At 31.0% G+C, this 12095-nt stretch overlaps 1 protein-coding gene across 3 annotated transcripts; it reads left to right on the top strand.

Annotated features, from left to right (window-relative positions):
- The first annotated feature begins 7097 nt into the window (after positions 1-7097).
- LOC148193588 (B3 domain-containing transcription factor VRN1-like) lies at positions 7098-11175 on the top strand. Of its 3 annotated transcripts, none has more exons than XM_088098372.1 (8): positions 7098-7288; positions 9053-9206; positions 9338-9752; positions 9891-9970; positions 10084-10339; positions 10423-10488; positions 10599-10684; positions 10820-11175. In XM_088098372.1, the coding sequence occupies exons 2-8, from the start codon at positions 9114-9116 to the stop codon at positions 11051-11053; spliced, it is 1230 nt and encodes a 409-aa protein (XP_087954498.1). In that variant the 5' UTR covers positions 7098-7288; positions 9053-9113; the 3' UTR covers positions 11054-11175. The 3 variants fall into 3 exon arrangements, with proteins under 3 accessions (XP_087954498.1, XP_087954500.1, XP_087954499.1); XM_088098374.1 differs by lacking the exon at positions 7098-7288 and adding an exon at positions 8471-8868; XM_088098373.1 differs by lacking the exon at positions 7098-7288 and having other exon boundaries at positions 8927-9206.
- Positions 11176-12095: the final 920 nt, after the last annotated feature.

The raw sequence follows: 12095 nt of genomic DNA, 5'->3' as shown, positions 1-12095 counted from the left end.
TTTTTTTTTATTTCTTTTAATTTACCTTTTTAATTTTTATTTAATAATAATAATAATAAATTACGAAATAAAATTTAATATTTTAAATTAAAAAAATAATAAATTAAAAGTTTATTTGTTTTAATTCAATAATAAATAAATATTTTTTATTTAATAAATATTTAATTAAATTAATATTTTAATATAATTAGATATATATTAATATTTTAATTTATAAAATATTATTTAATAAACCAAAATAAATAAAACATATTAAAAAATTAAAAACAAAAAAAAACTAGAAAAATATGTTAACCTTGTTTGGAACGGTAACTGGTTAACATTTTTTTTAAAGTTTTTTTAATTTTATAATATATTTTTTTTTATTTTAATAAATAATATTTTATAAATTAAAATATTAATATATATTTAATTATATAAAAAAATATTACAGTAATTGAATATTTATTATATTAAAAAAAATATTTTGATTATCAAATTTAAATAAATAATATTTCTAATTTAATTTTTTCATTTAAAATATTAAATTTTTAATTCTTTTAATATGTTTTATTATTATAGTAAAATAACAGAATTCTCTGTCGCATTAGCAGAAACTTGATTTGATTTTTCATGGATAACTGAACTGGTTAACACAGTACCAGACTCCCGTTGTTCCTTTAGTAAATGCTCAGTCCTTAACTGTGTTTTTTCAGACAATTCAGATTGTTCAGTACTCATCCTTCCAGCGGCACTGTTATTGCTTGTCAATTCTCCAAATGGTCTAGTCATAGGTCCGAGGAAAAACCGCACACCACAGCATCCACCACTATAGTCTAAATGTGAGTCAAGTAACTACAAAAAAAAAAAAAAAAAAAAAAAAAAAAAAAAACTTGAGATTATCCACTGCGTATCTGGAGCAGTAACATAACTATATACACGATGCGGAAATGGGAGAGTGAATCAAACATTAAAACTAAAAGACACAATCAAAATACTCTTCATGCAGCACATATACGCCAATTAGCCAATTGTTAATAGATTTTGACTGCTAATGAAAACCACCACCAGCATTGGCACAGTGCAAGAAATTTTCAGTTCCAAATCTACTTCCTAACTTCCGAAACAACACCTACAATGGCAGAACAATGTCACAGAACATTTAAGCATTTGGCTCCACAGGATGAAAAAACAAAGCCCTTGCCTAAAAATGAACAAAACAGATGAACAAAAGAGAGGGAGCTGTTTGGATATCATTCACTTAAGCTGGGACAAGTTCAAATAAAAATATTCAACAGGAGACGGAAAGTTCAAAGAGGGAAAAGCAGACAAAGTCAGAGAAGCTGACGGTTAATACGAGATGAGAAGAAAGTGGTGTGGAAGAGGAACTTACTCTTGGTGGTGAAGATGAGAGAGCAGTCACCACAGCGAATGGGAAAGGGTGGAGGAAGAAGAAGGGCTCGATCTGAAATGGGGATTGGCTGCAGAGAGAAGAGGGTGAAGGAGAGAGAGAGAGAGAAAGAGAGAGAGAGTTGAGTTTCGTGAGAGTTCCCTTTTCTCAATCTCAGCGCCAAAGTGAGAAAAAAACGGTGCTTCGTTTATATTTCTTACTCCTCCAAATATGGGCCACCAAACACACAACGGCGGGTACTGGATCTTCGTGGATTTCATCTAGGGGTCTTTCTTACTGCAATTACATGTTTTCTTTTTTACACCCCCATAGTCTTACAAAAATTACCTAACTATCCTTGACTAAAAGATATTAAAAATCCTAATATTATCCCTTCTTTCACAGCATCAGCGTCCTCCACACTGCCGAAAGCCTGCAACGTCCTACACCCAACTCCATTTGGGAACTTTGGAGAGCCGTTTCATTTTATTGAGAGAATGCCTTTGGAACCTAGCGTTAGTATTTTCTCCTTGTGGGAGAGAATATGGCTCAAAATTTGGAAAGCCACATCAAAAGGGACAACAGTGCTATTGGAGGAGAGACTTTTTCATTGTGGATTTTACTATTTGAAATATATAATTTACATTTTGATTGTTTTTAAAGTTGTATTATATATTATATAATTCGAAATTTAATTTAAATTCTAAATCATCTTCTAAGTTTATATCATTAATTATATAATCAAAAATATAAATTCAGATTATAAATTATATAATTCAAAATATAATTTAAAATTTCGATTTGTGATTTTTCTAAGATGATTGATTTTGGAAGATTTTTTTGTCTATTTGGAAATATATTTTAAATTCATATAACAAATTATACAATTTAAAATTCAAATTTTTATTACAAATTGTATAATTTAAAATGCAAATCTACCTTTTAAATTGTACCATATGAAACATATAAAAATAAAATTTTTGAACTCCAAATTATGAAATCCAAAATATATATGATTACACAGTTTGAAACTATAACTAAAACACGGAAGAACTTAAAAAATTATTTTCTATTAGTTTCAGTTATAGTATAATTGAAATTCTAAAAGTATGGGTGAAGGAAGTAAACATAGGGGTGCGTGAAGAAATTACCTTCAACCGACCTCTTTTTTCTGGAGACTGGCCCACTACTAATACTTATCACTAAAAAAACTACAAATTAATACACCTTAAAATAAATAAAAAGTTATAGTTTTATGATTTAATCTAATATGCTAACTTATATAATAATACGGATTATCTTAGTGCATATACTTGTCAAATTATTAAAATAAATAAAGAAAAACTAACAGGACAAAATTTTTCAACTATTGAAAATATTATCTTTTAAGAGTGTTGTAATACATGATATTAAAAGTTTACGTATGCGTTGTTAGGGAAACAGGCGGGTAATGAACAGTAATTTTTAGACGAGGGACAGATAATAAACAGCGCATTACCTATACTCAACCTAACTCATGAAATATATATATATATATATATATATATATATATATATATATATATATATACACACACGTCATCTCTAGTGTAGTTATAAACTCTTACTCACCTTGTTATTCCTTTCAATCTTTTTTTTTATCTTTATCACTTTAACATTTTCTTCCTCATTTTTACGGTAGCCATAACTGAAAAAAATAAGAAACACAGTTAAACAATTTACATTTGTAAAGAGTTGATTCATTAGCATATTCGCTTTTAAGCAAAGGTTTATTCAAAATCTGTTCAATTTTATCATCTTTACTAACCTCTCTAATTTCATCATATGTGGATATTGACATCTCTACAAAAATCCTCTAGGCCAATTACCAATTCCTTCAAACATCATTGTACTGTGAAAATTAGATAAGACAAAAATTATAAAATGAAAATTCATTACAAAATCATTTTTTTGAGAAATTGTTTAACATCGAATGTTTTTTATTTTTTTCTAGGCCAATTACCAATTTTTTAATGTCATTATGCTTGTGAAAATTAGATAAAATTAGATAAGACAAAAATTATAAAATGAAAACTCATTATAAAATCATTTTTTGTAAAAAATTGTTTAACCGTAAATGTTTCTTATTTTTTTAGTTGGGGCTATGATAGGAATGGCAGAGAAAATGTTGGGGTGAGAGATGAAAAAGGAAGGGTTGAGAGAAATGAGGAGGGTGAGTAAGGGTTGGAGCTTTCTTGTTATTCAAATACTTTTGACTTTAAAATTTAAAATCCATAATATATGAGGATATTTTTGTCTACAAAAATCTTGTATATATACATTACTAAAATATACCACTGAAAAAAGAGCGTGCGCAATTTAGCAAACTCATATATATATATATATATATATATATATATATATATATATATATATATATATATATATATATATATATATATATATATATATTTAAAGTATTTTGATGTGGATAACACAAATGATGATTTTTGAGATATTTGTAATTGTTCTTATGTAGTTGAAATATAATGTTTGTCATAGATATTAGCAATGTATTGTATAAGTAAGATGTTGAATTGTTAATATTGAATATAATGAGATATTGGTATCATTAATATAAACTAAACATAATCATGATACTCCGACATGATATTAAGACTAAAACCTGAATAATATAGGATGTTATGGTAGTTAAATGCAAAACTAACTTTACTTAAAGTAATAGAATTAAATTTACTGGTAAGTATAATACTTACAATCTATTTCAAACATAAAATTTATATTTACCACATAAATATGTATTCAGTAATTCAAAATAACAAACAATAATACCAATAGTAATAATAATAATAACATGGAAAATTCAAATTTTTACTTTATATTATTAGTTATACATTAATTTTTAATCATAAAATAAAAATTAATTAGGAATGAACATTAAGCAATCAAGATACGTAGAAGATAATGGTTACGAGTCTAAAACTTGAAGCTTATGAAAATTTTGTTAGAAACAGAATTTAAAATTAGAGACACGTATTCAATAAAAAGAGAAATCAAAGTTAAAAAATAAAATAGACATGTTAAATCAAATTATACTACCATCTATTTAAATTTAACATATGTGCATAAATTATATTAATAATCGGTTCGATATTTATATCTTACATGATTATTCAGTAGCTAATTTTTTTTCCAAAGAGTTATAATCATGGCACTGTATTTTTTATTTAAGGATTATTAATGAATAAAACAATGTTGTGAAAATCCTTTACGAAGCACGTGAAAACACAACACTTGGAGGGTTGTTTGTAACTAGTATAAGTGGAATGGTAAGAGAGGATTCGGTAGTGCTTCAAAAGTAACTCTTCCACCATAACGATGAGATGCTACTCCATAAATGCCGTTGTCATGCAGATTTGTGTAATACGTAGTTGAACCTGCTCACGATCAGAAAAGATTTTCTGTTGATTTTTTCAGAGTTGGAAATCTCCAAGATTATCAGTTCAAATTAATGGCAGAATCATCACAGTCAAGATATTTTCTCTTTCCTGTCAATAAGGTGGGCCATTCTCTGATGCAGAAGAAAACAAAAACGGTTGTGCTTCCACATTCTTCGAGCTTCCAGATTTTGGTCAAAAACACGGGATCTTCCACGTTTTCAAACACATGCTACATGATTTACTCTCAGCCATTTTCAAACCCTAGCATTTCCAAAAACCTACTGTGTGACATTTTGGAGATCCTCTCTCGCATTCTTGAATGGTTTCTGTCAACTTTGGACTCACGGTAGGATTCACATGCTTGAGCCCAATCAGAATCGGTCAGTTTCGTAGTGAAGGTAAGTTTAATCCAAAAATCTCTTATTTAGGGTTTTTGTTTTCTCATAAAAACTCTGTAATAGAAAAATCTCAAGGTTTATTCAGGAAGAACTCTGGCAAAGGGTCAATCCATTTGGTGAATAATGACTTCTGGGTAGAATTTGCAGGAACGTGAAGATTATATAAGGCTAATGCCGAGAGTGAGAGGGAGGTTAATTGAAAATTTGACGTAGGAGGAGACAGAATATCATTTGTTTCGAGTTGGAGAATCTAGAGACAATTCCCTTACATTAATTCCTTCTTAGGTGCGCAATTTCGCTTCTTCATGCTTTGTAATTTTTCGTCAAAATGTTCTTCTGCAAGGGTAGATAACATCTACTTTTCATCACCCGCTACATCATATTTCTTTCCATTTTTCCTCAATTCCATTTCCTTCCCTTCTACACCTCCATTCCTTTTCGTCCTTTCATCACTTTCATTTCTCGCCACTTCCTACAGAAACACCACAAACCGAACCATCTCCATCATCCTTCCCACACACAGTTTTAAGCATGAAAAAAGGTCAAAACGATAGCGGCGCTTGTGCTGATAGAGTTGCCCACGCATCTGTGACATCGGCGCTGGTTCCGGCAGTAACTGGCGCCGTCGTCAGCTTATAGAATTGAAAATTGAAAATTTTATTATTCTAGCAATTTAAAATAAAGAAAAATAAAATTATTAAATATTTAAATACAGGTTTAAAGTAGTTTTAAAAAGTATACGAAAATATATTAATTAAAATAACAGTATATTAATAATTGAAGAGATAAATATAATAATAAAAATTCATATGATAAAAATATATGTTTGAAAATAAATACTAATTTGAAATTGATTGATATTATCTTTTTTATTACTGATTATTAATATAAATTAAAAATAAAATAATTTTGATACTCGACATGATATTAAGACAAAAACCTGATATATGTAGGACGTTTTGTTAGTTAAATGCAAAATTAACTTTACCTGATGTAAGAAAATTAAATTTACTGCTAGGTATAATACTTACAATCTATTTCAAACTTAAAATTTATATTTACCACCTACATATGTACTCAGTAATCCAAACTAATAATAACAATAATTTTAACGTGGAAAATTCAAATTCTTATTTTATGTTATTAATTCTACATTAATTTTTCATAAAAATAAAATTAAGTAAGAGTGAACATCAAGCAAATAAGATAAGTGGAAAGAGATAATGGTTACGAGTCTAGTTTATGACAATTTTGTTAGAAAAAGGATTTGAAATTATAGACACATGTTTAATAAAAATTGTAGACATCTTAAATCAAATTTACTACCATCTATTTAAAATTTAACATATGTGCATAAATTATATTAATAATCGGTTTAATATTTATATATTACATAATTATTCAGGAGCTAATATTCTTCTAAAAATATTGTAATTATGACACTGTATTTTTCATTTAAAAGATTATTAATGAACTGATATAAAGCAATGTTGTGACATTAGGAAGCAAGTGAAAACACAACACTTGGACAACAGTTGTTTGTGAGTAGCATAAGTGGAATGGTAAGAGGGGATTCATTCTACATTATGTTGCTGTTTCCCAAAATAGCACAAGTTTGTTTTGTCCTTCAAAAGTAACTCCACGACAACGATGAGATGGTGTGTCCTCGTCAGTGCAGTCTGCTACACCAGTGAATAAAAATAATTTAACTATATTAAATTATAGTTAACTGTATTATTTTATATTAAATTATAATTCAAATAATTTTTTTTAATAATAACATCAATTAAATTCTATATTAATTATAATCTATTTTATTTTAAATTCAAAAATTTACTTTGAAATCCTATCTCTCAGTGTCTCCGAAATCAAGCAACTAAACCTTGTTGTTTTCCATCACACCACCTTTTCCATTTTGTCCTAGAACGTGAGTCAGAGAAGGATAGCTTGAACGAAAACCCAACTTACGGTGACCTGCCCTGGTCCTGCCGTGCTACTGCTCACCGTGACCCTGACATTTGTGGCCTGAGCGAGGCGTCTTAATGTTTGGGGCTGAGGGAGGCTTGCTGCATTTGCCACTGGTGTCTTTCTTTTACACACTTTTTCTCTTTCTTTTTCCGTTCATGAATTCAATGACTTGTGTTGTGTTTATCTTCTTCTTTGCTAATTCTAGGTTTCTTTCAAGATTATGTATGTTTTAGTGTTGTATGTTGTTCAAAGCTTAGACTTTTTTTATGAGGAGTTTGATGGAAACTAATGAAAGATTATTGCTTTGAAAGGGTGTTATATGATCTTTTTGCTTTTTTGTCAATGGGGCACATTGGTTAACTCTGGTTTTATGTTTACTCCGCGTTTAGACCGGCGGGGTGACATTGGATAACTAGTTTGTTTTGATTGAAGGAGGATAGAGTTTAGGAGAAATCTGTGAGGATTTTGGGGAATCATTAAGTGATTGTTCCAAATACTGAACTTTTTAGTTTTAGTTAGGCTTATGATATTCATGAAGATAAAGCTGAACAATATGGAGAATGTTATACCCCTTTTGACTATACATAGTTGGCAAAGATTATGAGTGCTATATGTATGTGGGATGAAAAGAAATCGAAAATCTGGAAACGGTAATTTCATGGAAAATAATATGAAAGGAGGAAATGAAAAGGCTAAGATACAGAGAGAAAATACAAAATGCAACTTATCTAATGATGAAATTCTCATATATTCTTTAAAAAATCTAATCTTGAAATTGGGATCTATTCCAGGAGGTATATATTAAGGATGTCAACCTCAATGCATTGTCCCTGTTCTAATGGGTCATAATTGTGACCTCTTTACTAATTAGGATGGGTATAAAGAAATGCATTTTCTTGATTTGAGATCAATGGACCCGTGCCTTATTAAGATGGATCCGGAAATAGTATATAGTAGTTACGTGGCTTTCATATGTTATGGATGATAATATTGTGGAGTCACTCAACTTGCTGACTTCATTTTTGAAGTATTATGTTCTGTGTTTACACTTTCTGAATGTTGTTTATCCTATAAGGAATGATGTTATCAGGCCTTGTGTTCATAAAACTGCTTCTTGGTTTTAGGTACCAACACATGGGGCAGATTTGAATTTACAGTGAAACTTATTTTGTTTTATCAGTTTCTGTTTTAGAATTTTTTTTTTCCAGAAAAAACTATTGAATATATTCTAAAAATTAGTACAGTTAGTTCACTTCAATTTATATTATAATTCATTGCAATTTAGACCAGTTTAGTATACTGCAGTTTCATAAAGCAAATTATAGTTCATTTCATTTCATCTGAATTACTTTTTAGTTCAGTTCCGATAAACTAGTTTTTAGTTTAGTGTAGTTTTTAACAATACAGTCCAGTACAGTTTATTTTGTCCACCCGTAGCCATATGTTAAACTCCTACTCGTGGTTGAACCTGCTCAGGATAAGAAAAGATTTTTTGTTACTTTTTTCACAGTTTAAAACCCCGAAGATCATCAGATCAAATTAATTGCATACTGGTTTTGCCTCACACTAAGAAGCTTGATGGATAAATGCAGAATCATCATAAGATATTTTCTCTATTTCCTGTCGATAAGGTGCACTTGGCGAACACCCTAGTTCCAAGCCGCCAATGCTTTCTGCCCTCACCCTATCCTAGGTGTAGCTAAGTTGAAAATAATTAATGTTTCTGAATTGAATTTGTTTCCATTTTTCTGCTTTACAATGTGGGTGCCATCTGTATGAACAGGTTTGTCTACCATTTTCACTCTACCGTGCTAGCTGCTTTTGTGATTTTTATGTGTTTTTCTTGGCGGCTGATTCATTGTTTCTGATTCCACTAGTGCTAGCTACCTGCTGAGTTTCACCTCAGGGACCTTTTATTCCAACCGAGTCACATCAGCCATGACTTCTTCTTGCCCAGGAATTGATCCTCTTCCCTCCGAGTTCCGCTTCTTCAAGATTATTGTGGATACTACTCTCCAAAAGGGAAAAATTGTGAGCATTATTTCCTTTACATACTCTTTCTCTATGTTCATTTCCATTTCCACTGAAACTTTTGTCATGGTATATAAATGTAGGATGAAACTTGTGAATTTCTTCATGTGTTCTAACATAAAGTTTTGCAGATGATTCCAAAGGAGTTCACTCGGAAATATGGTGGTAGATTGTTAAACCCTTTGTTTCTCAAGGTTCCCGATGGCATTGAATGGGAACTATGTTGGACTAAAGACGGTACTGGTAATGTTTGGTTGGAAAAGGGATGGAAGGAATTTGCCACTTATTACTCCCTTGGCTACGGTCATCTTGTGACGTTCAAATACCAACAAACATGTACATTAGAGGTACACATATACAATACATGTGCCGTAGAAATAAATTATCCCTCCAACAACACTCAAAACAGTTCTAGTAATGTTTTGTTTGAGGTAGCTCCAACATCACCATCTCTTCCTGGGCTTTCTAAGAAACCAAGGAAACACCCAATTGGGCCAGGCTCCAGTTTACCTCAGCACGTCCAAGTTAAAGTTGATCTGCTTCAAGGTACTAGATTTGTGGAGTTATTTAAAAAGGAAACGTTAGATTAAAACATTATCTATTTCATGACCATCCTTTTCTTTATAGGGATCTTTTGAGCTTTTAAGTGATTTTTTCATGACATATCATGTTCGATTGTTTCAGAGAATAGTGGTGCAACCAGATCTGAAACTCCTTCTTTTATGGTTACCCTGAAGGATACAAACGTGAATGGATATATTTTGGTGAGCTGTCAAGCTTCTTTTTAACCATTAACATAGTTTTCAATATTTTTTGTTTGAAGCCGGAACAATTACGTTATTTTTATATTTCCTAACTTTTGTAAGAATAAACTCAGGTCATTCCGTCCATCTTTACTAAAAAGTATTTGAAGGAAACCGGCAAACAAGATATCCTCCTTCAAGTCTTGGATGGGAGAACTTGGCACGTTACATTAAAGAATGGCAAATTTTTCAAGGGATGGAGGGCTTTTGTATCACATAACTATTTGAATGTTGGGGATGTTTGCATTTTTGAGCTAACCGAGAGCCAAGCTCCATGTTTTAAAGTGTCAATAATTCCAATTTCACAAGATAAATGTTCGAGTTCACAAGGTAATCTTAAGTTGGTTATTCTTTCAAATTACACCGTACTATTTGTGTAAAGTAATGACTGTAGATTTCTTCCTTTGAATCAGATAGAGAATATGTTGACCTTACGAAAATCCAAGACTTTAGATGTATTGATACTTTTTCCATCAAAGGTAAATAATAGCTTTAATTACTTTTATAACATCTTCCAAGATATTTCAATATTGTGTAGGGTTCATTCTAAATTCATGTGGTTTTTCTGTCATGTCATTCACAAATGGAGCTATGCAAGAAGCAGCAAAGTTCACGTCCGTAAATCCTTTTTTCACGCTCAAAATAAGGGCAAATCATAGGGGAGATTTCAGATCGGTAGGTTTTAGTTATGAAGCAAATTAAGTTGCTATTAGCCACCATATGTGATCGGTTTTAGTTATTTGTTATAGTTTTGTTGATAGTTAGAATTGATGTATCATATCTAGCTGATGCAAATATAATTTGATGTAGCGTGTACCACTTGATTTTGTGAGAGAGTACTTCCACAAGAAACAGGTGACGTTACAGTTTGGGAATAAATCATGGCGGGTAAAACTGGTTGGTGCTGTTCCAACAAAGCTGTCTCAAGGTTGGAGCCCATTTGCAAAAGAATGTAAGTTGCAACCTGGAAATGTTTGCGTCTTTGAGTTAACAAACGAAGAAGATTTAGTACTTGATGTTCATATTTTTAGGGGACAATCTTAGAGAATTCATTTGAAGCATTTATTGTAAAATTGCCCATTCATTTTAGTTTTTAATCCTCAAACTTGTATACAGAACCTGAACACGCTATCATGTTTGCAATGCTATTATTAGGTTTGTGGACAGGGACAACGTGTAAACACTGCCATGAATATGCGTACTTTGGTTCCCACAACTTAATAGTTAAATGTGTTCGTTAGTTTTGGTAGGTAGCTGAAGCTTTTTTCTTCTGTGAAGTGTTACTAACAGACAAAGGTGCAGTAGCAGAGAGGTCTTCCAAATGAACAAATAAATATGGTTTAATCATTCACGAAGTCCTTTTTTTCGCGTGGATTCTCAATTTAGTCCCTTTGTTTTTGAAAATCTCAATTGGGTCCCAAATTTATGAAAATTGCAACAATTGGATCCTTTCCGTTAAATTGTCTCCAACGGCGTTAGTGTGTGTCTGACGTGGCACGTCATCCACGTCAGACTACAGCGTGCCACGTCAGACACACACTAACGCCGTTGGAGACAATTTAACGGAAAGGATCCAATTGTTACAATTTTCATAAATTTGGGACCCAATTGAGATTTCCAAAAACAAAGGGACTAAATTGAGATTCCACGCGAAAAAAAGGACTTCGTGAATGATTAAACCAATAAATAAACCAATGAATGAGACAGATGTTGACAATATATACACATCAAATTCCTAAAATTAGCAAACTACCTACCTAGAAAACCTAACTAAATGGCTAGAACTGGAAACTAAGAGCTAAATCTGTAATTATTGAATGCAGAAGCATGAATCTTATGTAGAAACAATCATGAAACAGTAATTGGAACTGGAATTTAGCAGCAGAAATCAAAACTCAACATTCAAAACAAAGAAAAACTGGTGCCCGGGAGATAACGAGAATTACTACCTATGAGTAATCTGGAACAAAACTGAAATCAAACGTTTGGAATGAGTTTCAAATGATTAAATTGCATTGTTGAAAGTAAAAACAGGTTAGAAAGTAAGTGCTGGAATTGAAATCAAATGCAGAACTGGGAATTTAAA

This window comes from Vigna umbellata, chromosome 9, assembly GCF_029865625.1.
Source record: "Vigna umbellata cultivar VRB3 chromosome 9, Vumbellata_1.0, whole genome shotgun sequence".
Lineage (NCBI taxonomy): Eukaryota > Viridiplantae > Streptophyta > Magnoliopsida > Fabales > Fabaceae > Vigna > Vigna umbellata.
This window is presented reverse-complemented; position numbering and strand designations above follow the sequence as displayed.